Source organism: Eptatretus burgeri, chromosome 1 (genome assembly GCF_056783735.1).
Source record: "Eptatretus burgeri isolate ZD-2024b chromosome 1, Ebu_testis_v1, whole genome shotgun sequence".
Taxonomy (NCBI): Eukaryota; Metazoa; Chordata; class Myxini; order Myxiniformes; family Myxinidae; genus Eptatretus; species Eptatretus burgeri.
The window spans coordinates 30,657,114-30,684,285 of NC_140961.1; the positions used below are offsets into that span (position 1 = coordinate 30,657,114).

Sequence of the window (27,172 nt, forward strand, 5' to 3'; positions counted from 1 at the left end):
ATTGTCCCTTCTATCCTGACAAGCCTCCCAGTCCCTGCTGAAGAAAAACAGCTCCATAACATGATGCTGCCATCACCATGTTTGACAGTAGGGATGGTGTTGACTGGGTGATTCGCAGTGTTAGGCTTGTACCAGACGTAACGCTTTTAATTTAGACCAAAAACTTCAATTTTTGTCTCGTCTGACCACAAAACCTTTCTCCACATCCTTGCAGTATCATTGGGATGCTTTTTTGCCAACTCCATACAAGCTTTTAGAAATGTCTTTTTCAGTAATGGCTTCTTTCTTGCCACCTGTCCATATAAGCCAGCTTTGTGAAGGGAATGGGATGTTGATTGATGAACACTGACCCCAATCTCAGACACAGAGCCTTGCAGATCTTTCAAAGTCATTGTCGGATTTACAGTGACATCCCAAACCAGTTTCCTGCTTGTCCGGCTGCTGAGTTTGGATGGGCGACCTGATCTGAGTAGGGTCTGGGTGGTATGATACATCTTCCACTTCTTAATGATGGATTTCACCGTACTCAAAGGGATAATGAGGGACTTTGAAATATACTTGTAACCCTCTCCTTCACGGTGCTTCTCCACCACTTTATGTCTGCCTTCCTTGGAAAGCTCCTTGATCTTCATGTTTACCTTGTTGGTTGACCAAGTGAGTTTCACCTTAAAACTCCTTAGATAGGTGGGGGAGCTTAATTTTTAAGTTAAACAGGTGAAACCTATTACATTTATTTTGTAACCTTTCAAACAAATACTATTTGTTAATTTGGCAAAGGGTTTGAATACTTATGTAAATGAGAATCATCTGATTTTTCTCTGTTAATCTGACCTATTCACATTTTATATGAAGTTTTTAGCTTTATCCTTTGGAGTAGTTTGTGAAGACTCAGCTCCTTAGGTCAGACTTGGTGAAAGCACCTTTTGCAGCAATGACTACTACGAGTATTTTTGGGTTGGTCTCGACCAGCTTTGGACAGCGAGATGGGAAAATCTTTGCCCATTCTTCTCTTTCTTCTCATTTCAAATATCAAGTTTGATTTGAAAGCATCATGGCAATAAGCCAAGGTAGCATCAATTGTGAAAACTTTGGAGGGGAGTGAATACTTTTGCAAGCCTTTGTAACTGAATCCCATGAACAATTCTGCTTCCCTGTTCCAAAGAAAGATATTACTTCGTAAAATGTCAAAGCTGATTCATTTGACTGCAATATTTATTGATTTCACGAGTGAGTGCACCCTACGTGTACTTGTGAAGCAGGCTTATGCTGGAGATGTGGTTTAAAAAAAAAAAAGACACAGAAACAACAGTTCAGTGGTTTTTATTACAAGTTGTGCGACAGTACAGAGAAAGCACTTTCTGTTTGTTATAGGAGGGTGACCATGCATGTCGAGTGTGCAGAGTATACTGTGTGAATATACAGCTGATTTCAGCAAGCAAGTTATTAGAATGAACCTTCCAACTCTTCCGGTGACTTATGCGTCAGACTGGATTCTGTGGGTCCTTCCAGCCCCACCAGTAAGCCCAAGATCAATGTCCTGGAGGATGTTCAAGGGTGCATTGTGTCCTTGACCGAAAACAAATTTCACATCCCTTGGAATAAAACTCTTTCTTGACGGACTAAACAGAAGACAATTTTTTTTTTTTTGCAAGCTTTGTATTTTCTTGCATGTTGGCCATTTTGAACCAAACCCAGATCTTGTGTGAATCGCTACGTATAACATTGAACATTTATTTGATGCCGCATATATATCAGGGCTACACACTAACTCTTTTTAGGGTGCCTGAAAGCCTGGTGTTGGATTAGTGGTTAGGGTGGCTGGCTTGGGTCCTCAGCGTCCTGAGTTTGAGCCCCTGTCGGCCATTGAATTAACATCAGGTGGGTTGACTCAGCCTTTCATCCTTCCGAGGTCAGTAAAATGAGTACCTGTGTACTGGTAATCGGGGCATTGCATCAGTGGCACAGACATACCCTCAGCCAATGATGCTACCTGCAGCCTTGTGCTGCATACAAAGGAGGAGGAGGAGGGTGCCTGATCGTAAATTTGCTCTTTTTTTGTGTGCCCGAAAAAAGAAATTTAAACAATAAAAATCAAGAGTAAAGAAAACCTATTTTCTACAATATTAACATTGGAAGAAAAAAAAATGGATATTTATGCACTGTTCATTGAAAAGTCCAAAACACATCAACTCGTCTTCGTTTAATAGAGTGAGACGGTTTGCAATTTTTCACCCAAATACATAAAAATAAAAAAAACTACATTCCCCTTTCAATCACTGGTAGGTTTCAGTAGTGCGAGGTTTCTGTAAACGGCCATCGTCTTGTGTCTCATGTCCGTGTAGTGCTACATATGTTCTTTGGGATAGATCTCAGAACAGATGATCATCAAATTGTGAATCGTAATCAACCAATCGTTTTCACATCTTTTTCATGTATTTGCAATTGCGTTGCATCTTCCAGCAGACAACATGCGAGTGTAGTGCACATGAGAATTATTAATAGTATCTCTAAATTTGGTGATATTTCATCATATGAAATGGATTTCAAAATCCTTGCTGATCCGATGATGGCGATCGTAAATTTGGAGTCAAAATTGATGTTCATTATGCAATATTGATGGTGCTCCACTGGGCATCCAAAACCCAACCACTGAAAAAAAATTTGGGTGCCCGACGGTAAAATTAGGTGTCCCGGGTACCCGGACTAGCGTTAATGTCGAGCCCTGATACATGCATGTATTGAGACAAAGAAGGCAACTCGCTGAGTGGATGAAAAAAAATGGCTCACAACCACAAAGTAAATGGAGTTGTAGTTGTAGTATTAGTGGTTAGTCAAGACACATCAGGATTTTAGCTTGTAAAGTCCTGGGAGCAACTGTTGGAGTACGACATGTCAGTGATGGGTCCATTGCTGTTGAAAAAGGGTTTTCTTTCTTACATTTATCTATATGCTCAAGGAAAAGGTTGTACACAAATATTACATGTGGGATAAAGATATTGGGTGAGAACAGTCAGTGTACCATTACATGAATTAACTAGAACGGCACTCGGTAGAGCGCGTACCTCCGCCGCACAATGCCTGATCCATGAGAACATATCCGGCCCAATATATTTTTGAAATATAATGCTCTCCATCGTTTTTGACCCTATCTCTCAATGGTGAAGAATCACTTTAAAAATCAAATAATTGTCGTATCCAGATCTCGATTCGGATCTTCACCTAAATCGAACCAAGTCGTCTTTGCCACACACCCAACCTGTGCACCAAGTTTCATCCGAATACGTATACAACTTTTCGAGCTACATTTCATTTTGGCCCTATCTCTCAATAATATGTCTGGTGTTGCCTTAATGGTTAGGGTGGTGGGCTTTGTATCCGAGGCTCCTGGGTTCAAATCCCGCTGAGCTGTTGAATTAATACCAGGTGGGGTTAACTGGACCTGCCATCCTTCCGAGGTTGGCAAAATGAGTGCCAGCTTGCTGGTATACTGTGTTGGAGTGGCGACCCATCCAGGATTGTGCCCACTAGCCAAGGAGACTGCTTAGGCAGCACCAACGCTCTGCACAGAGTATGGTCCCAATCCTCCTCTCCTCCTCTCAATGGTGAAGAATCACTTAAAAATTATCAGATCCAGATCCGGATCAGGATGTTCACCAAAATCGAATCAGTTCATCCTTGTCACACACCAAACATGTCCACAAAATTTCCTCTGGATCCATCCTTAACTTTTTGAGATATCCTGCACACAAACAAAACAGATGAAATTGCTCGTTGAGCAAGGAATTGCTGGAATAACTTTGTCATATCTCCATGATCTCTGAAAAAACAAAAACCTGGAAATCAATTTGGTTCTTATAAGTCGATAATGCTACTGTTTAATGAGTTATCGCACTTAGTTTGGTCATGATCATAACTTGGAAGTCAATCGGACTTGAAATGGCGTTTTTATCGCAATTTGAAAGTTTTGACCCGACCCCCCTGACATTCGACCTCCGACCGCAAAGAAGGGTGTTGGTGTGACACCCCCAATGAGACATATGGTTGGATGCAGAATTGGAAGATGCACATTTTGGATTTGGTTTGAAGTCGATACGACCATTTTGGCGGACGTTATTGCGAAAATACGAATTTTGGTTTTTCGGTGACCTTGACCTTGACCTTGACCTTGACCTTGACCTTTGACCGAGATTCATTAAAAACGACAAGTGTCTCATATCATTAAAAGTTGACATGTCACAGATTCACCAAGTGCCTCATATCAGTATATTGTGTGTAAACTTTGGTCACATCAGCAGTATACTGTTTCCACCTGAGAGGTTGCAAGATGGTAGCTTTGTCAGCATTTCCCCAAAAAGATGATTTGTGGAAAATCAGTTTCACAATTGAGGGGAAAAAAGAACTGCGGTGAAGTTTTGTTTTCAGATTTTTGTTCCTTATTTGCTCCTGTTCAAGATCTGTGTTTCTTAGAAATATTTTTTTCAGATCTGAAACATCACCACGGCTTTTTGTTCCTACATTTTGAAAGTAATGTTTTTATCAACACTGAAATAGATCTTTTAAAACATGCACAAGCCTAATGATGTGACAGCAATGCAACCTTGCTTTCCGTACCCTCTGCGAGTGACTGCAGGCAGACCCGAGATGTTCAACATAATAGGATCACGAAGAAATAGACAGGTGTTGAGTGTTCACGTTACTGCAGACAGGTGCCGATGGGGAGATTTAATAAGAATATAAATGATCAAGGTCAGTATTAAATGATGACATCAGTTTGGAAGTGATCTGAAATGTTAAACCACAAGAAGGAAGACGATAGGACTTTTTGGCTTCAGGCAGGCAGTGCATCGCCACCTCATGTCATCCCCCACCCAGACCCATGATCTTTCTAACCCACATTAACCCTTCCTAAATCAACCTTCTTACTTGCTGGTTTCAGTGTTTCCTGCCCACTTCCTTTCCTGTTTTTTTTTTTTTTTCATTCATTTGCTGGTTGCGCTTAATTGTTGCCCCGTTACCCCCATTGTCAGTTCAACCTTGTCTTCCCCAAACCTCGCTCTTGCAGAGGAGAAAAATTGGTGAGGCGGAGAAATGCAACAAGAGTCAAAGATGTCAAAGGCTGGAGAAAATGAGTCGTCGGAGTAGAAGTGAGAGGAAAGCTTCAATTATGGTATATTAACTCAGAGAGGATGACCGGTTACTGGATGAACACAGATGACATCACATGGTTATGGATAGTTCAAGGCTCAAAGTTCAAGAGGTGCAAGTGCTGATGAGAGGCAAAAGACCAAGGGACTAACAATATATGTGAAGTAAAAAGGAGCAGGCCTTGTGCAGCCACGGCCTCAACTGAGCCTCAAGACGATCCCAATCACTTTCAGAGCTTTGCTTTCTATCTGAATGCATTTGCTGACGTCACAAAGGAAAGCATTGTTCCAACAAATAAATACATGCAGGCCATAAGAGGGTTCATGGATAATTAACTTAACTCACCAAAATCTCCCTTCAAAGTACACAATGAGCTTCATGCTAACTCTGTATGTAAGAGGGACAGCGCCCGTTAGGAAAACAGTCCGAAGAGCGTTGATGCACGTTGCCATTTGCTTCCGTCGCTAACCACTTTATTGGCTACACGCAAACGAAGGGGCAATTGGTTACTGGGGTCTCGGCAGCTGTGGGGGTTCAGCGCGGGAAACAACGGCTCTGAAAATTTGGCACGGAAACTGTGGATGAGATGCATCTCTCCGGCGTTGTAGAAAGATAAAATTCCATGCCGAGGATCATAGAAGATGCCGATAGTGTGAGGCTCAGTCGAGAGCTGGCATAGCACCACATCCTGCTCACCATGCCATGCATGGTACTGATGCTCATGCAGTTCCAGGGCCCACGATGTACAGTTACGTCCAAGCCGGCTGGAGCCAACACGTGGAATTGATGCATACGCCATGCCCACCTGCACGACAGCACCACATCTGATTGGGAATTTTTAATGGCAAAATGGCTCAGAGGGATCTTGGAATTCAATGTCCGATGTTAACTTTCACAAAGGGATATGCCTTGGGCTTGTATAATGCCCAAAACAAAACCTGCATTAACAGTTTTATTAAATACTAGTACGTGCCCGTACGTGCGTGGCTGTACGTGCAAAAATAATAATAATAATAATAATAATAGTAATAATAATGATAAGAAATTCAAACCGCGAACCAGAAACAACAACCACACAGGCTGTTCCTTCGCTCTCGCGTGCCTGTACGTGCGTGGCCATACGGGCAAACCAAAAAAAAAACTTTCAAACGGCGAGCCAGAAACAACCACACTCCCTGGTTCCTTCACTCTCGTGTGCCCGTACATGCAACCCCCCCCCAAAAAACAAAAAAATACTTTCAAACAATCACACAGGCCGTTCCTTCACTCTCGCGTGCCCGTACGTACAACCCCCCCCCAAAAAAAACTTTCAAACAATCACACAGGCCGTTCCTTCGCTCTCACGTGCCCGTACGTGCGTGCCAGTACGTGCAACCTCCCCCCCCCCCAAAAAAAAAACTTTCAAACAACTACACAGGCCATTCCTTCGCTCTTGTAAACGACGACTGGATTGGGGCATTGTGTTTATCTATAAATGTGTCTAAGAAATCGAGAAACTACTAGAATACAGTAGTAAGTCATCACTATCCGGAAGTGGTGCGTGCCAGTACGGAATGTTCACATCATTCCACGAATTATCGCTTGCATTGAAGTAACAACTGCTGTGATATTTACACACACAGAGTTAATTAAAATCCAAATTTAAATCAAGTTTACCTCCCTGTCTTTGCTTGCCATGACATTCGCTGCCATTGACCATTGCCACTCCGACGCCACGGGAACTGAGGCACCGATCGATCTCCATCGCAACCGGCACGGCACGTGACGTCATCGTCGGCCGGCCGCGCATCGGCCTACGCAGCCACGTGTCTTGTCATTGGTTAGTAAATAAATGGCCATAACTTGGGAACCTCTTGTCCAATTAATATCAAACCTTGAAAAGGCACATAATCAGGTCCCCAGCAATATAGCTGGCAAGTTTCAATTTGATCGGACCAGTGGTTGTCGAGAAACAGCGGTCACACACACACACACACACACACACACACACACACACACACACACACACACACACACACACACACACACACACACACACACACACACACACACACACACACACACACACACACACATTGCTGGAATTAGAGATAGATGAAAGAATGAACGAGGCAGATATAGTGGGCAAACAAGGGCCTAACAAATTATTGTTATGAAACAAACAAATTATTGTTATTATTGTTGTCAAACAAACAAGGGCCAAACAAACAATGAATAACAAATTGTGCATCAGCATCATTCTCCTTTGCTATTTTCCACAAGGATCATGACCCCCTTTTCGTTAGTTCCACATTAAATTGGCCAGAGACTTTTACTGATACAGTCCAATGGTTGTCTCAAATCAGTGGAGAAGCAAAGACGCAACAAGTCTCTGTATGCATGAAAAAGCGAAGATGCAACTTTATGGAGAACTTGCTCAAATTGCTTATGCTGTCTTGTATCACATGAACCAGGCTCGCCATTGATGCAATTCAGCCTCGGCGCTTAGTAAACAAAGCTTGTAACATTGAAATTGAAATACTGTACATGACTGACAGATACTTGCGAAATGGAGCAAAGCCAGTTCATATTAGATGCAAGACAAATCGCCTTATCTAATTTAACTGGAATGCAATCACAGATACAATGTGTTGGGTTGCATCGTTGCTGGAGTACTGCCACGTCACTGATGTAGTGCTCCTGTGTATCTGGGCAGAAACTTAGAATTTGGCCAGAGTAATGACACATAATGGCCCTCTCTTTTTGAAAGGAACCCTTGATCTTTAACATCCACACGCAAATTCTAACACAGACAAGACACCCGGCGTATTCAATGATGCAGCACCCTGCCTGCGAAGTATCAGGATGAGAGTTCCAGACTGATAATAAACCACAGAGGAGACGGGTCTTCAGCAAGTATGCTACGTCTGAGATTTGCATGAAATTCCATTTGTGGCACGGATGCAACCAACGGATTTAATTTGAAACAGATTCACAGTCAAAGGTCTACATCAGCTAAACCAATAAATTGGTGAACCACTCCCCTCCCATTCCTCGCCTCCAATCTTCCTCCCCTCCCTTAAGGAGCATGAGCTGTACTTACAGTCCATCCTGGCTTGTTTCCAACATATACTTCCCAGTAGTAACATCTTCCCTTGGGATCGGGTGTTTGAGGAAAGCCTTCGGTTCCCAGTACATTCAACGTTGATTGAAAACGCAATGGGTTATCAGGTACTGGGTGCTGGTACCGCATACATCGAACCACTGTGTCTTCTTCCGACAGCTCCAAATTGCTGTGTGCTGTGTCAGCATCCAACGTTATCAGAATGGGAGCTGAAAACAGACAATAAATAGTCATGAAACGGTCAAATGGCGCGAAATGGGAAATACTTAAGTACAAGTTGTCAAAAAGTTTTTTTTCCCATGAAAAAACACTGACTTTAATATTCCAATGACACTGGAAAACTGATCCACCGCTGGGAAGAGTTTGCGGTACTGGATTGAAGCGACCAAAAAAAATATATATAATGAACATTTGCTCGAAGAGGATTATATATGGAGAGATAAGTGGGGAGTGTGGGAGGAGTGGGAAGGGGAAGGGAAAGATGATTGGAAGAAAATAGGTGTCAGAAGAGGGATAAGGACATTTGAGAGAGGAGGAGGAAACAATTCCCCCATATATGTGACATGTGTACATAATAGACAGGTTGCCCCTAAACTGATAGACCTGACTTGGTGGACATTTGGCAGATACCACCTGCTGGTTTGTTAGTCAAAGCAGATAAGGCTTGTGGTTTTCACGTGATTACATAGCCTTCCTGTTTGTAGGAAAAGGGGTCAATATTAGAAAAAAAATCAGGGGGAAAACTTTTGTCTGCTCCCTTCTACTGTAAACCAGAATTACTTGCCATACAGAATTAAGTATGGCACATATGCTTCCACGATGGTAAGCAGCTGTCTATATATTATGTACACAAATCTGGTGGAGTCTTTGACCCTCCAATCCACACTCCAATTAAATGTTCCTCAACTACTATTCTTCTATCTCCTTCCAAACCTCATTCCGCTCTCTCTTCACTACTCCCAACACTCCTTTACAATTTCTCTCTCTGATATTTCGCCTTCTCTTCCTTTTAACAATATAGACCTCTTTACCTCTGCCACCGAAGGTGAATGGATATTATGTTTTCACCCCTGTCTGTTTGCGTGTCTATCTGTTTGTCTGTGAGCAGGCTATCCTAAAGAGCTACAGATAGTTTCGGACGAAACTTGGTAGTCAGGTTGGGCGTGTGACAAGGACGAATTGATTCGATTTTTGGTAAAGGTTTGGATCTGAATGCAGATCTGAGAATGTTAAGTGATTCTTCACCATCGAGAGATAGGGCCAAAATGATATATAGCTTGATATCTAAAAAAAGTTTTCGATGGGTTATTACAAAACGAGGTGGTCGAGTTAGGTAGTTGACAAGAAAAAGCTGATTCGATTTTGGTTGCGTCTGGATGTAGATCCGGCCTATCAGTGGGATACAAAATGTAAACTGTTCAGTCTGGAGGAGGTACACGTGCTCTACTGAGTGCCATTCTTGTTCTCCCATGCGAACAAAATAAAGATGAATAACATTTGTGTAACATTAGAGAGTGGCTAGAAAGTCAGCATGTGGGTACAAAATTGTTTCAAGTGACTTGCTTGGTGAGAATGTCTTCAAAAGCTTTGACATTTTGATTTCACAAGAAAGAAACTCAGCATGTGTTTCCACCCCAGCATTTTCAGTTTTGCCATCACTATTTTCTGTACAATTTAAGCTGCAGGGGAAAAAAAGGAAACATTTAAAACTGTGGTACACAAGTTGCATCCAATTAAGTCGACATGTATCAGGATATTATTGAGTAGCCGCAGTCTATAATGGAGGATTAAATCATCCTCTTGGACTTGACCATTACAAACCTTTCTTGGACTGTCTTGAATACCTGATGGAAGAGAGTTGGGAAAATTAGCATTGTTAAATTAATAAATATAAACAGCCAACTGAAGTATCCAGTGTTGCCTGGGGAAATTCAATGAAATATGTATTTAAATATTTTCTGCCTGACAAATTAGGGAATGTTAGCATAATGGTTTCATATGAATTAACCAATCTTGGGCATTGCAAAATGTGTTTGGACTGCTTTCTCTTCTTTTAACTTCTTATTCATTTTTTTTTTTAACACAACCAATCACTCCAACCTCAACATACGATCTTCACAAAATATATTACTCGATCGCTCACGGGAAAAACCCAGGCAGTGTTTCAGAACATACAGAGTCTGAACATGGAGTTGTTGAAATAAACTTGTGGAAAGCAATCTTTTTAATAACAGGCACACGTGTAAGTGCTGTAATAATTAAATTTGTGTTGGTGACAATAAATCACTACAACCTCAACATACGATCTTCACAAAACATATTACTCGATCGCTCACGGGAAAAAACCCAGGCAGTGTATAAGAACATACTGAGTCTGAACATGGAGTTGTTAAAATAAACCTGTGGAAAGCAATCTTTTTAATAACAGGCACACGTGTAAGTGCTGTAATAATGAAATTTGTGTTGGTGACAATAAATCACTACAACCTTAACATACGATCTTCACAATACATAGTACTCGATCACTCCCGGGGGAACAATGCAGGCAGTGTAGAAGCGCAAGACCCGATCGAGGCCTGAAAGCCAATTATCTGATTGTATTTTATTTTACTTTTTTAATTTCTTTTTTTTATCCAAACATAGCCCTCAACCTTCCTCTGGATGAAAGAGGAGGCCGTGAAAAGTTTGGCTGCACTAGTTCTTGCAGGGTACGAATGTATAATAAACAAACAAACAAGCAGTCATAGACTGGTACTTACGGAATTGTCAACTTGACCTCTGACCTTGTCTAATAAAAGCTGTCTCTAGAGAAGGTAGCGACGCAAACCAGAAGTTTCTACGATGATTCTGTACCAAACCATCAAAATCGTAACGTCGACCGAAGCAAAAATCTCCATTTCTCTATGCAATTATTTAATATTATTTTATCAAAGTCACAAAACCGTAATATTCGGCCATCCACCAACAATCTTTACATAATCCGATGGCTTAGCGAGTCAGGCATGCGACGATAACCTTTATTGGGATAAAAAATGACTTTTAAACACCATCTTTATCGAAAACACCGTCAGCGCGCACATGCAAAACCTTTACGTGACTCAACGACGCCTCTGCTTGAGCGCGCTGCACCATGTGACGAGCCGTGACGCGGCGAGTGAAATATTTTTTATACAATCTTAAAACGTCTCCAAAACATTCAATTTTTACCAGAATTTCGACAACCCAGTGTTAAGCGTCCTAAGCGATCGCAAAAACCGAAGACAAAGTTAGAATCGAAGTTAAAACGAACTCGTAACGTCGACCAAAGCAAAAATACTCCATTTCTCCATATGGATTTACGGAATTATGTTTGACCTCACTGTGACCTTGAGCTTTCACCGATTTTGACCAAAATCTAATCAGCGCTAGCCATCACCCTCCTGAATCACGTGGTGTAATTTGACGTTGGTAGCTTCTTCCATTCTCGAGTTATCGTGCCTACAAACAAACACACAAACACACAAACACACAAACACACACACACAAACAAGCAGTCATAGACTGGTACTTACGAAATCGTCAACTTGACCTCTGACCTTGTCTAATAAAAGCTGTCTCTAGAGAAGGTAGCCACGCAAACCAAAAGTTTCTATGATGATTCTGTACCAAACCATCAAAAATCGAATATTTGACCTCACTGTGACCTTGACCTTTGACCGATTTTGACCAAAATCTAATCAGCACTAGCCATCACCCTCCTGAATCACGTGGTGGAATTCGACATTGGTAGCTTCTTCCGTTCTCGAGTTATCGTGCCAACAAACAAACACACACACACAAACAAACAAACACACAAACAGAGGATGGAAGTCATCAATATACTTACTATCTAAAGATTTCGTAAGTAACAAACACACAAGCAAATTTTCTTTACATATATATCAGATTATGAGAAGAATAATCCAGGGCAAGACATGATAAAAATTACTCTAGGTTTTACTTGTCATTTTTTTCATGATTGCTTGCCTTCTCTGCAAAGGACCCTGTGGGATATTTAACATCCACCAACTAATCCTGACAGCCGGTAAACCCAGTTTAACATCCATTCGAAGGGTGGCACACACATTGATGAATCACCCTACCTGTGAAACACCAAGATAGCAGTTGATAGCTGGGTTGGGATTTGAACCCAGGGAAGATGGCTTCGAAGCAAGTGTGCATACCTCTATATCATCCAACTGTGCTATTGTTCTGTATTTCATCCATTTTTCAATAATCTACAATGTGCTTATTCTCCTCTGATTCAATTTGACCTGGTACCCACTGAAGAGGAATATTGGTCACATTACATTGTTTTGTTAATTTATCAGTAAGATTGATTATCTCCTTTGTCCAGGCATTTATAAGGTTGTTTTTGTCAGATAAAGTTAAAGAAGTGTGTATTCACGAATCCAACAAATTTAATTGTCACCGAACAATTATTTTAGACATCATTTTTTTTCAATTCGATCAAAACCTACTTTCAGAGCAATATACATTTGATATCGAAGTTTGAGCAAATGCTTAACACTCTTTCATGAGCCCACATTTTGTATACATGTGAAAACACACATATGCTTATCTCTTCGAACCGATCAAACTGGGCCAGCGAAGCAGACAGCCACATTTTTGGTGAAGTTGGTGGGTGATGAACAAACTATTGGTGAAGATGCAGATCCATATTTTTAGAACTGTGGCACTGGTATTATCATACAATTATTAACCATCGTAGAACACAATATTCTCATACCTGCAGAACTTTCCAAGGTTGATGCTCTGGATCAAGAGCAGTTTGCATTAACGGCGATGCTGCAGCAGCCTGCATGGCTTGCTCATTAGCAGTTTGTGCTAAGTTCATGTAGCACTGATGTGTGCTCTCCTGCTGATGGTGGAGCGCATGGAGCATCTCATCCCGCTGCTGCTCCAGCAGGCTGAGCAATGTTTGGTGATGGGTCCACACACGTGCTGCAAGCTGAGCCACATCATCCTGCTCAAAGAGGAAATGAAACAGAACATGCACAAGGCACCAACACATGCCTCTTGTCTTCCTATAAAAGGAAATAAAACAAATTCATTGTATTCATGCCATGTCCCACATATAGATTTAGTGTGTGGTGTTGGCTTAACAGTTAAGCTGGTTGGCTTAAGATCTTAAGGTCTTAAGGTTTTGTTATAAATCCGTCCACAACTTTTTTGAAATACCATGCTATATATCATTTTTGGCCTAATCACTCAATTGTGGAGAATAACTTTAAAAATTTCAAAAAATTTCTTAGATCAGGATCCAGACCTTCACCAAAATGTAACCAATTCGTCCTTGTCACATACCCAACCTGTCCACCAAGTTTCGCCCGTCACTTTTTGAGATATCCTGCTCACGGACAAACAAACAAACAAACAGACAGACAGACAGACAGGGCTGAAAACATAACCTCCATCCACCTTCGGTGATGGAGGTAATTATTTAACAGTAAAAAGGCAGAACTGGAAACCAGACTTGCTGAATGGGATCATGTCTGTGTACACCACCTTGGCAGAACAGTTACCTCTTCCATCAACTGGTTTCCTCTTATGGACTCAAATTTACTTCTTTCTGTGTTCCTCTTGTCCCTATATAACCTTCACAAACTTGTTTGTTTTTTTTTACGCCATACCCTCTACTTTCTCTGATGTCACATTTTCGTTCCTTTCCAACCTCAGAATGTACCCTTCACACTCACCGCCCCCTCGCACACCCATCCCACTCTCTTTACCATCACAGATGTGAATTCTGTTTCACTGATGTTTATCCAATACCTCAAAAATACAAAAGTTCTACTTTTTTTTTCCTTTCATACAGTTATAGTGATCCTTTCATGCAGTTATAGTGATCCTTTCATACAGTTATAGTGATCCTTTCATACAGTTAGGGTGATCCTTTCATACAGTTAGGGTGATCTTTCATACAGTTATGGTGATCTTTCATACAGTTATGGTGATCTTTCAAACAGTTAGGGTGATCTTTCATACAGTTATGGTGATCTTTCATACAGTTATGGTGATCTTTCATACAGTTATGGTGATCTTTCATACAGTTAGGGTGATCTTTCATACAGTTAGGGTGATCCTTTCATACAGTTTGGGTGATCTTTCATACAGTTATGGTGATCTTTCATACAGTTAGGGTGATCTTTCATACAGTTAGGGTGATCCTTTCATAAAGTTATGGTGATCCTTTCATACAGTTAGGGTGATCTTTCATACAGTTATGGTGATCTTTCATACAGTTATGGTGATCTTTCATACAGTTATGGTGATCTTTCATACAGTTATGGTGATCTTTCATACAGTTAGGGTGATCTTTCATACAGTTATGGTGATCTTTCATACAGTTAGGGTGATCTTTCATACAGTTATGGTGATCTTTCATACAGTGAGGGTGATCCTTTCATACAGTTATGGTGATCTTTCATACAGTTATGGTGATCTTTCATACAGTTATGGTGATCCTTTCATACAGTTATGGTGATCCTTCATACAGTTAGGGTCATCTTTCATACAGTTAGGGTGATCTTTCATACAGTTATGGTGATCTTTCATACAGTTATGGTGATCCTTTCATACAGTTATGGTGATCTTTCATACAGTTATGGTGATCTTTCATACAGTTATGGTGATCCTTTCATACAGTTATGGTGATCTTTCATACAGTTATGGTGATCTTTCATACAGTTATGGTGATCCTTTCATACAGTTATGGTGATCCTTTCATACAGTTATGGTGATCCTTTCATACAGTTATGGTGATCCTTTCATACAGTTATGGTGATCCTTTCATACAGTTATGGTGATCCTTTCATACAGTTATGGTGATCCTTTCATACAGTTATGGTGATCCTTTCATACAGTTATGGTGATCTTTCATACAGTTATGGTGATCTTTCATACAGTTATGGTGATCCTTTCATACAGTTATGGTGATCTTTCATACAGTTATGGTGATCCTTTCATACAGTTCGGGTGATCCTTTCATACAGTTAGGATGATCCTTGAAGAACCTACTGCAGCATTGGTGGCTCTCTCCTCCAGTTCTTTAGCTCTTTTCTTTCTCTCCTTCTCAATTTCTGCCAGTTTCTGTAACCAGTCGCTGTAATAATCCTGAAAGACAAAAGATAATTGGAATCTCCTTTATTGTACATTTCCCAATTTATATATTTACTTGCAGAGTACCCACCTATTTATTTATTTATTTATTTGTATACAGAGTCGAGGCTCGTGGATTATAGCTAGTACACTGAACCGATCGGAATGTAACCGGACAAAAGGAACAGTAGATAGGGAGATAGTTGGGGTGGGACACCAACGGCAGAGTTGAAGGCCAAGATAGCGGAAGGCTTGGACAAACAATGGGTGTGGGGAGGAATGGGGGGTAAGAAAGGACAAGAGGAATACAGAAGGAAACTCATAGGAGGGGAAAAATAGAAGTTTAGCAGGAGAAGGAGTGGGTTCGTGAGGGTAAAAGCAATCATGGTTTTGGATTGGGGATGATCTGAAATGGTGGTGAACAGCTTTTTTGAAGACCATGAGAGAAGAATGAGATTTAAGAGAATATGGAAGTTCGTTTCACAGGTGAGAAAAAAGAGGAAACAATGAGTGGAGGTCAACAGTGATCCTAGATTTCGGTAGTTTCACAAGAAGGGGGTTGATAGCAGACCTTGTGCATTCATCAGGAATGTGAGGGGTGGGGGGAGGGACAAAGTGTGGAAAGAGCAGAGGGTGCAAGACCCCAAAGGAGAAAGGAGGTAGTAGAAGATAGAGGCCACAGACCTGTCTGTGATGGGAAAGTGATAGGCTTGCTGAAAAAAGTGTAGTCTGTGTTTTGCAATAAGACTGTAGATGTTTGCATGGCATGCGCATGAAAAGTTATTCATGATCTAAAGGGTCTAAAGGGTACGTACCAATTGTAATTAGTGTCTAAGGGGTCAAAAACGGGCCTAAAAGGTCTAATCTCTAAAGCAAGGAAATGTCTCAGGGGTCTGAAGACATCTAAAATGTATAAAAAGGTCTATCTCGGACACCACAGACAAAATGGGTGACAAATGCTTTGGCCCACCTTCACAGGCTGACTAGGTGTCCTGTATGTTATGGAACCATCCCGTTTCATACTTCTCGGGACGCCATTTGTGTATCTGGTCATGTCCGTGTCATGCTATGTCCCACTGTCGTGTCCATGCTGTGTCCCACCATCATCTCCGTGCCGTACCGTGTCCCACCATCATGTCCATGCTCTGTCCTACCGTTGTGTCCGTGCCATGTTGTGCCGTGTCCCACCATCATGTCTGTGATCATGCTGCGTCATGTCTGTACCGTGTCCCACCGTCGAGGTGGGTGGTGATGGAATGAGATAGGTCACAAGCAGGCCAACACAGTTGTTTAATTCATGTATGTATGAAGATACCTCTGCAGTGGTATTAACTCCTGAAAGAGAGACTGCAAGTTTTCAAATCAACAATGGAGTTCTTGAAGGTGACCCCCTCACTCCTTACCTGTTTACCATTGCCTTGGACGATGCACTAATAACTGTGATTGAAGACTGGGATAGCATAACTCTCTCCCGGCGTAGAAGTCACAGACATCCAGCCCAGCACATTTCTGACCTCGACTTTGCTGATGACATAGCACTCCTCTCAGACATGTTAAGCAAAGCTGAACTTCTACTTCACAAGGTTGAAACTACTGCATGGTCTATTGGGCTTGTACGCAATGTTGAAAAGGTGAAGCATTTGCACATCAATCCTTCTGCTGAGTGTGCTCTGCTTACTGTTGCTGGAAGTTCGATAGAGAGAGTGAATGACTTTAAATACCACGGCTCTGATACCAATACGCAGAGTGACTTAGAAAACAGAAAAGCTCAGACTTGGGCAGCAGATCATGCCCTCCTAAAAAAATTGGAGATCTCCAATTCGTAGACAGAGTAAGCTAAGGGTCTTCAAAACTATGGTTGAGCAGATCCTTCCCTATGGGTGTGAATCCCACTGTCGTGTCCATCCCAGTCTACCAGTCAGCCATCTTTGGTCAGATCACAAAATAAAGTTAGGTGCACATGTATGCCATTGTGTACTGTGCTTGTGCCATGTTTGAACAAAATCGGACCATGCATGTCGGATAAATGGTTGGGGACACCTTTAAGTAACAAAATGGCCAATAGTCTGCCATATTGGATCTGATCTCGAAAAACAAAATGATGTGCTAATGTAAGCCATCATTCATTATCTGTTTGCTAAGTTTGAACAACACTGGTAAATGCATTTCTGAGAAATGGTTGACATGTTCAACATGGAGTTTTTTACAACTAAAATGACCGCTAGTCGGCCATCTTGGATCTGATCTCGAAAAAAAATGACATCCATATGTAAGCCATTATTCATTATCTGAGTACCAAGTTTAAGCAACATCGGTAATGCATGTCCAAGAAATGGTTGAGGATGTCTTCAAAATATGGTTTTTTTATAACTAAAATGACCACCAGTTGGCCATCTTGGATCTGATCTCGTCCAAAAGGGGTTAATAATATATTTTATCAACTAAAGGTTGATAAAAACATGTTTACCTTGGGATCGCAGCTCGGTGACACATTAACATGATGCATTGAAATCCCACCGCAGCCAAAAAAAATATAAGGAAAAATAGGAAAAAAATAGCCAAAAAATTTTTTTCCCCTATTTTTTCTATATGAATTTTTTTTTTAAATAGTGGGTTTTGCAACAAAAAAAAATAGGATATATTTTTTTTTAACTAGCCACTTTCGAACAAAAAAAATAGGAAATGAATGAGAAAAATATATTTTAAATAGGTAGTTTTTGAAAAAAAACAAATAGGGAAAAATAGCAACCACTTTGGTGTAAAACAAAGTACAGAAAAATAGTGAAAAAATAGCAGCAAATCTGGTGTAAAACAACAAAGTATGGAAAATTAGTGAAAAAATAGCACTACAACCACCAAAATCTCCAAAATAGTAAAAGAAATAGGAAAGGAAACCTATCTTTTTGCTATTTAGGTGGGGGGGGGGGGGGAAGAGTTTTTAATTGGCACTGAAATACCAAAAATATCCAAAAAATATGGTTGCTTTCTTCAATGTTGTGTTGTGTGTATTTCTTCTTAATTTTGCTGTACATTCTTATAAACATTACAAAAGTGCTTCCTAATGTCCTTGATGTGAAATATGTACAAGCGCCTCCATGAGCCTTATATCACCGTATAAAATTTCCCTGGTGTATTTAACAGTGTTGTAACATGTATCACCTTCAGCTCTTCGAAAGCCTGTTTATCACTCAGGATAGTATGTCCACTGTGCTGATACGACAGCAAACACCGAGTGCACATAACTTTCGAGTCCTCTTTGCAGTAAACTCGCAGAGGCATCCCATGTTGTGTGCAATGTTTCCTCACTTCTCCATTCCATATGCCGGACACAGGAGGAGAACCTTCGGGCCACAAACCCACCCCGGTCTCTTCTGTCACCTGCTGCCAACGATCTTCCAGGCTACAGCAGTGTAAAGGTAGGTGCACAGAGCAAAACATTTGGCTACACTGTTGGCAAACACTGCCACATTGCAAGACTTGTTGAGGGCACATTCTGCAGGCCACTGAAGTCGTATTTTTTTCATCCATTGGTGGCTTCTGAGAATCAATAAATCCCTCATATCCACGACCCTCTGCCTTTTCTGATGGGCTGTTCTCATCTTTACCTTCTATAAGGGGCATCTTTCCTTTCTCCACAGACAGAGAAAGTTCCACTTCAAACTGTGTCGTCTCAGCTTCATCATAAGACATGATTACCCAGTGTGAGGTATCTGTGCAAAGAAACATAACCACATTTACATATCAGTAACTAGCCACAGAATGACTGTTTCAGAATCACTGCCTCTCCTGATAGTACATAGAACTACCAGTCAAGTTTCATATTTTAATCTTACATGAAGAAATGTTTTAATCTCACCTCCAAATAATCTCACTGGCATTTTCACAGCAATGACATATTAAATTGGGAATATAATGTTCCCATTATGGGAAAAAATAACAACTAAATTTGGAACAAATATACAAATTATTCTGAGCTTTTTCTACCAGCTCAGCTTCCCTTCGATTGTCGTCTTGCATTCTGATAATCAAGGGTGACTGTTTGACAGTAAAGGGCTTTGTATCAAAGAAAAAAACTTTGAAAATGTTAAAGGAATACTTTTCCATCTTTGAAAAATAATTATACAGAGAATGAGACAAACAAGAATTTGTTTGACTACTGCATGGTTTTTGGGAAGAAATTGGTGCATGGATCCTTTAGAAATACAGGGAATGAGGAATCTATGGTGAATTAACATGAAAAACTATTTCAGTGTGGCCCTTTCATCATATCTCGTAATAAGTCTAATCATGAATGTAATAACAGAGGAAAACTAGAGGGGGAGCACTCGGTAGAGTGCAAAACCTCTGCCGCCAATAGTGCTCGGTCACTAAAGTGAACCTGATATCCTATTCATTGTTGGTCAAAACGGATCAGACTCTACTGAACCACGATTGAATAAACTAAACTCGATCGACACGCATGGAGAAATGCCAAAAAAATAAAATCGAAATTTTTTTGAAAAAAAAGTTGCAAAATTTCTGGATTTTTTATCTAACATTTTTTTGGGGGTAGGAAATCACTTAAAACATGTAGAAATGCAAAAAAAAAATTCAAATATTTTTCAAATAAAATCGAAATTTTTTTTGAAAAAAAGTTGCAAATTTTTTTTTTCTCCAACAAATTTATTTCTTTTTGGTTGGAAATCACTTAAAACATGTAGAAATGCAAAAACAAAAATTCAAATATTTTTTCAAAATGGCCGCCATAGCGGCCATATTGGATTTTGGACCAAGTCCAAAATCTAATGGCATGATCCTTGGACCATACCTAACCCCCCCCCCCACCAAGTTTTGTCGAAATCCGTCCAGGAGTTTTTCAATAATACTGTTCACAAACAAACAAACAAACAAACAGACAGGGGTGAAAACAGTAACCTCCGTCCATCTTCGATGGCGGAGGTTAACTAGAAGGGCGCTCGTTGGAGCACACACCTCCGCCCGGATCCGGATTTGGATCTTCACCAACATGGAATCAATTCGTCCTTGTTACACACCCAACCTGTCCACCAAGGTTCGTCCAAATCCGTCCACAACTTTTTGAGATAAAGTGGAATATATCGTTTTTGGCCCTTCTCCCAATGGTGAAAAAACACTTTAAAATTTTTCCTAGCCACATCTGAAACTTCAGCAAAAGCTAACCAATTCTTCCACGTCACACACCTAACCTGTCCACCAAGTTTTATCCGAATCCTTCCATAACTTTTTTGAGATATCCTGCACACATTCTTTTGCATTCTGAAGGAGGTTCTCCTCAAGGATTTGCCTGTATTTGGCTCCATTCATTGATCCCTCTATCCTTCTGAGTCTCCCAGTCTCTGCCACTGAAAAGCATCCCTCGAATGCTGCCATGCTTCATGGTAGGGATGGTGTTCGATGGGTGATGAGCTGTGCTCGGTTTCCGCCAGACGCAGCGCTTTGCATTCAGGCCAAAGAGTTCAATTTTCATCTCATCGGAACACAAAATCTTTTGCCTCATGTTCTCAGTCTTTCACTTGCCGTTTTGCAAACTTACAGGTGTGCTGTCATGTGCCTTTTTCTCAGTAGTGGCTTCCATCTGGCCACTCTCCCATAAAGCCAAGATTTGTGAAGTGCTGCAGAGACTGTTGTCCTTCCGGCAGGTTCTCCCATCTTAGCCAAGGAATTCTGTAGTTCTCCAAGAGTGGTCATTGGGTTCTTGGTCACCTCCCTGATGACCTCCTTTAAGCTCCTTTAAACAGCTCCTTTAAGAAATTAAATAGATGTTCCCTTTTTTTTTTTTAAAAGGGGAACATACATTCAATAATCAACTTTACAAGATTATTTTACGCATGCAATAGCATTTTTGTTTCGTGCGTTTCATAAGTTTTGGCCTTTGCAATAAACAAATGGGTAACAAACTACTCAATCGCAGGACTATACTACTCAATAGAAGGATATACCTTGTATTAACAATCATTTTTACGACTACAAAGGTAATTTTGGTGCTCAAGTGCTGTGATGCCATTGTACTTACCCCACAGCCGGGAAGAAGGTTTTTCTTTGCACTGAAGATGTCGGTATAAAAAATGTCTATTCAAAGGGCGGAAGTGGACTTCGCTTGCTTCTCCTTATTAACTTCCCCTTTTTCTCCCCTTTTATATAGTTTTCCATTTTCCCTGTGCAGCACACACCACATGTAAATGTACAAAATGTCACAAGAAACGAAAGAAACCCCCAGGCCTTTGTGGGGAAAAGTCCCTGAGAAAATATGTCCTCTAGATAAGTAGAGGCTGTATATTTACAATGAATTGTTTATGTCTATGTTTTCAAGGAAATATTCTGTGTGGTTTTAAGTAAATCCGACGAACATGATAATGCATGTCTGATAGAACAGTGGGCTGGCAAGGATAGTTTGGAGAAGCGTCTAGCTTGGGTTTGAATCTGACCTCGCAATAAACTGCAACCTTGGTGCTTCGCAAGTAGAGTAACGCATCAATGTGTTCGCCAGCCGTTTGATGGATATTAAGCCAGAGGACCCATTTGCAAGCACGAATTATTTGTGGATGTTAAACATCACTTTCGTGAAGACTAAATGAGTTATCGCCAGCACCCTGGCCAACAAATTCCAAAATTCCTGCCTAAACTCTTTTGCCAACCCACCCTTGTCGAGCAGAACGAGGAAACGAATACCACCAATGTGAGTTGAAGGTCTTCGTCCTACAGGGGATTGAAAACAGACTGATGATGATAAAGCAGTCACACACTGGAGGTGTGAAAAAAAAAGTTTTACTTTACACCTCACATGAGATGTGTAACTGAGAGAGACAGCATAATGGTGCTGATAAAATGGTGAAGACTAAATTATATCAAGGAGAATGAAAATACAGAATGAGAAAAAGAGGGACACACGAGTGAGGAATTGGACATGCTTGACTGATGGAGAAACAAGAAGAGAGATAGAAAGTGTGCATGGCTCTCGTTTTAGTCAATAGAAGATAGACAATGATGTTGTGAGTGGTCAAATAAATTCTTCAGTACAGTTGGTAAAGAAATGAGGTCGAGACATGTTGGTGTGGCGTCTCCTTGTCAAAACGCCCCCAGGAAGGTGGTGAATTTGTGTCCTTTGACCTATTCTATTTTCAATTGGAAAACTGCTTTTAGAATTTGCTGATGAGATCATTATAGCTGCTGAATAATTCACCATTGTTCAGGCAGGATATATGTTACAGCCTCTGGGGCAGGAACCGGGGGCAAAATATGATGCCTGATGAAAACAGTGAAAACTAGAGGGGGAGCACTCGGGAGAGTGCAAAACCTCCGCCGCCAATACTACTGGGTCACTCAAGTGAACCTTATATCTTATTCATTAAATATGATGTCAACAGTGCTGACAGAGTTATAGTTCTTTTCTCCAACATTTTTTTTTTGGGGGGGGGAGGTTGGAAATCACTTAAGACATGTAAAAATGCAAAAAAATTAAAAAATTTTCTCAATTTTTTTTTTTGGGGGGTTGGAAATCACTTAAAATGTGTAGAAATGCAAAAAAAAAAATTTTCTCGAACAATCTTTTTTGGGGGGAAACAATTTTTTGGGGGGCGGGGGTTGAAAATCACTTAAAACATGTAGAAATACAAAAAAAAAGAAATCGAAATTTTGTTGAAAAAAAGTTGCAAAAATTTTTTTTCTCCAACAATTTTTTTTGGGGGGGGGGTTTGGAAATCACTTAAAACATGTAGAAATGCAAAAAAAAAAAATTTTCTCTAACACTTTTTTTTGGGGGGGGGGGGGTAACAATTTTGGGGGAGGTTGGAAATCACTTAAAACATGTAGAAATGCAAAAACAAAATTTCTCTAACAATTTGTTTTGGGGAGGGGGGGTTGGAAATCACTTAAAACAAGTAGAAATGCAAAAAAAAATATTTTTTTTTTCTCTAACAATTTTTTTTGGGGTGGGGGGACCAAGTCCAAAATTTAATGGCATGATCCTTGGACCATACCTTACCCCCCCCCCACCAAGTTTCGTCGAAATCCGTCAAGGAGTTTTTCCATAATACTGTTCACAAACAAACAAACACACAAACAAACAAATAAACAAACAGAAAGGGGTGAAAACAGTAACCTCCATCCATCTTCGAAGATGGCGGAGGTTAATAATAACAGACATAACTGGAATTGCCACCTGATGACCAGGTACCAAGTCATCCCGCTTTGATGCAACCCCGCTTTGATCGGACACTTGACTTTGACCCATGATGAATATTATTATTCAATTTAATTCAGAATGATATTAAAATAAATTCAATTCAAATGAAAGAGAAGGCCAAATAGGTACAGTACTGCATTGGAGTAATCAGAAGGAACCCAAACAAGCAAAATTGAAGTCATTAGGAGGAACCTGGATAGGATTCTGGTTTCAGCTGATACTCCTCTACCCTTAAACCCATCCAGGTGCAGTCAAGTGAGCCTTATTCAAAATATTTTTTTTTAAAAAGAACCCAGATTCAAAAAAATAAATAATTCTGGCTGCCTGACCATGCGTCACATCAGGTTGAAAATTAAAAGATACATTCCCCATCACTACCAGATCATAATTGTGAAGTTTCACTTTGATCGATGAAGCAGTTAAAGAGAAAGATTTGTTTTTTTTAAGATATTCATTCAATCCAATATGGCTGCCAGACTATGTGACATTAATTATTTGTAAACACCCATGTATCGCCAAGGCTTGGGGAACATGTGTGTGAAGTCTCCCCTCAATCGGTCCAGCCGTTCTGGAGGAGATTTTTTTAAAGGTTTTAGGGTAAATCCAATATGGCTGCCAAACCATGTAACCGATGAAATCATAGGTGGGAATGTTTTGTTCCTCATGACAGTTGGTCATAGCTGTAATAAAGTTTCACCTTGATTTGTTCAGCCGTTTCAGAGAAGAAGAGTTTTGAAGGTTTTTATTTTTCAAAAAACAATATGGCTATTGAACCACGTGACTGATAACGTCATCAATTTTTCTGTCAGCCAATTTATCCCAAGATGATCCTCAAAAATTTTCATCCTGATCGGATGTGGTGTTATACTTATGCAATTATGATGTAACAACAAAGACACCTATGGCATCACACAAAAATAGGGACAATAGCCCTAGGCATTCACTAGATAGAATAATGTTATTGAGGAGGAAGTCAATATGGGACAGAATCAGCAAAATGTACCAATGAACCATCCATCCATCCATTGGGACCATACTCTGTGCAGAGCGTTGGTGCTGCCTAAGCAGTCTCCTTGGCTATTGGGCACAATAATGGACGGGTCGCCACTCTGACACAGGATACCAGCAAGCTGGCACTCATTTTGGTAGCCTCAGAAGGATGACAGGCAGAGTCAACTCCACCTGGTATTAATTCAACAGGTAGGTAGGATTTGAATTCAGGATCCGAAGATCCCAAGCCCACCACCCTAACCATTAAGCCAACACCACGCATAATGAACCAATGTTATAACAAGTAACTATTTTGGATAGCCACCCCCCCCCACTCCACCCCCACCCCACCCCCACCCCACCCCCACCCCACCCCCACCTTAGACTCCTAAAGACCCCGATTGTTTTTTTTTTAATGTTATGAACAATCTTTGGTACATCACGAGTGGTGAAGGTTGCAGCTAAGTTTCATCAGAATTGTGTTTGTAGTTTCTGTGAAGAAAGCAATTATTTATTTTGGGGAGCAACACCCCCACCCTCCCCGTAGATGCCCTTTGACCCGTTTTTTTAATGGTGTGAAAAAACTTTGGGTCATATCACAGGAGATGAAGGTTGTGGTCAAGTTTCATTGAAATCGAGAGAAGTTGCATGTATTTGTGGACGGACGGACGACGCGTCATCCCATAAGCGCCCAAGAACTATGTTCCTGGTGAGCTAAAAAAAAAAAATCACACTATTCTCCATGTGGAGTACTTGCCATGTTCTAAGTTTCAATTTTTTCCTTTGTGAGGTTTTGGAGATACAGAGGTCCAAAGTTTTTCCATTTTTCCAACATGGCTGCCACACCACGTGACCCATGATGCCTTGAGTGATAATTAAGCCATTCTTCATGAGTAGTCGCTCCCATGGTGAAAATTTTGTCTCAATCCGACAAGCGATTGCAGAGAAAAACTGTACTCAAGTTCTGCGCAGCGAAACGAACAAAGACAGACAGACGACAAATGGACCAAAATGCAATACCTTCTCCTCTGGCAAGAGTCACTGGAACAGCACTTGCTGGAGCCCATGTTGTGGCATCATTTTGCCTTGGATTTTATACTATGTAAATATGCTTCAGCTCTGGTTTATCTGGGGGTTTACCAGCATGATTTACCAGGTACCAGGAGTTCCGGAATAATTACGAGTGGGTTGGACAGTAACAGTTTCAAGAAGGAGATTTGACTCAGAATCTGAACGCCTCAGGCGGCTTTTCTTCCACGCGAAATTGGTGACCCCGACGTGATCCAAATGGACAAACAAGTAGTTACTGGCACGCAACTCATCACCAGGAACCATCAACCAGCCATGCCCATCCCAGTCGCTCAACGAACTTCATATGTGGCAGTGGTTGACAGAGTTGAAATACGTTGTTGGATCATTCTCACCATAGTATATGATGGAGGTGAGAGATATTTTATGACAACCCCCAACGAACAACCCGTACAGGATTTTGAAGGCCACGCTCATAAAGCACACGACTCCACTAATGAGCACCACCGCTTTCAACAACTTCTTACAACCGAGTATTTTGGAGATTTCAGATCCATTCAACTACTATGTTATATGCAGCCGCTTCTTCGTGACTGCCACACCATCTTCGACCAGTCGCTCCTTCGTGAGTTGTTCTTGCAATATTTACCAGCACACGTCCGCATGATACTTGCAGCTAATGCAGAGCTGGGACTAACCGCCACTGCGGATCTGGCTGAGCATCGCATTGACACCGGTACACCGACCATGGCTAATATAGCACCTCCACCCAGCACGTCACACAGCTACAATCTGAAATGGTGGACCTTAAGCAGCTCTTCCTGGAGCTCCATGCTGTGCAACGCCAGTCGTGCCCAACTTCGTCCACCCATTATAGGGACAGAGAGAAACGCCGTACCTCGAGCGACCATTCTCCTTCACCTTCTGCGAACACTCCAGATTGATGTTGGTATCACATGACCTTCATTGCTGATGCTCATTTGTTTAGAGCACCGTGCTCATACCAGCCACAGGGAAACGATGAGGCCCACAACTAATGGTCATGAGTGTACCAGGGCCATACGTCGGTCGCCTTCTCTTCTTTGTGAGTCATACGAGGGGACTTTGTTTTGGTGTAGCTTAGTAGTGTAGCTACAGGGGCAGAGGTGAGCATTGTGCCACCATCTGCCGCAAAATGGAAAAAATTCGACAGGAATATTCATGACATGCCGCTAACTTCTTTTGGAGAATGTCTCCTCCAGCTTGATTTGAGTTTATGTCTCTCATTTCTGTCGGTGTTTACTATTGCCGACACAAGATACTCTATCCTAGGTGTCGATTTTTTTTGCGTCATTTCAATCTCCTGCAGATGTCAAACATTGCAGTCCATTGGATGCCTCAGGAAAGCTTAGTGTTCTCGGTAAAGCATCCACCATTTCGTCGCTGAATATCATGTGCCTTTTATCCACCACCCCGTACCCTTTTCAAGAAGTACTTCATGACTTCCAGTCTATAAAGTGCCCATCGGCGACAATCCAGCCCATTAAATACCAGATCATGCATCACATCGAAGCCACTGGACCCCC

General features: G+C 41.1%; 1 protein-coding gene across 3 annotated transcripts; it reads right to left on the minus strand.

Moving 5' to 3' along the window:
• Window positions 1-1,678: 1,678 nt before the first annotated feature.
• Window positions 1,679-22,047, minus strand: LOC147034162 (zinc-binding protein A33-like). 3 transcript variants are annotated; one of them, XM_085877587.1, is made up of 9 exons: window positions 21,420-21,938; window positions 18,994-19,098; window positions 18,548-18,788; window positions 15,308-15,403; window positions 13,017-13,253; window positions 10,070-10,092; window positions 9,812-9,927; window positions 8,228-8,457; window positions 1,679-5,950 (listed from the first exon to the last, which is right to left on the minus strand). In XM_085877587.1, the coding sequence occupies exons 3-9, from the start codon at window positions 18,665-18,667 to the stop codon at window positions 5,558-5,560; spliced, it is 1,215 nt and encodes a 404-aa protein (XP_085733713.1). In that variant the 5' UTR covers window positions 18,668-18,788; window positions 18,994-19,098; window positions 21,420-21,938; the 3' UTR covers window positions 1,679-5,557. The 3 variants fall into 3 exon arrangements, with proteins under 3 accessions (XP_085733713.1, XP_085733697.1, XP_085733704.1); XM_085877571.1 differs by having other exon boundaries at window positions 18,548-19,098; window positions 21,420-22,047; XM_085877578.1 differs by lacking the exon at window positions 21,420-21,938 and adding an exon at window positions 20,940-21,166 and having other exon boundaries at window positions 18,548-19,098.
• Window positions 22,048-27,172: the final 5,125 nt, after the last annotated feature.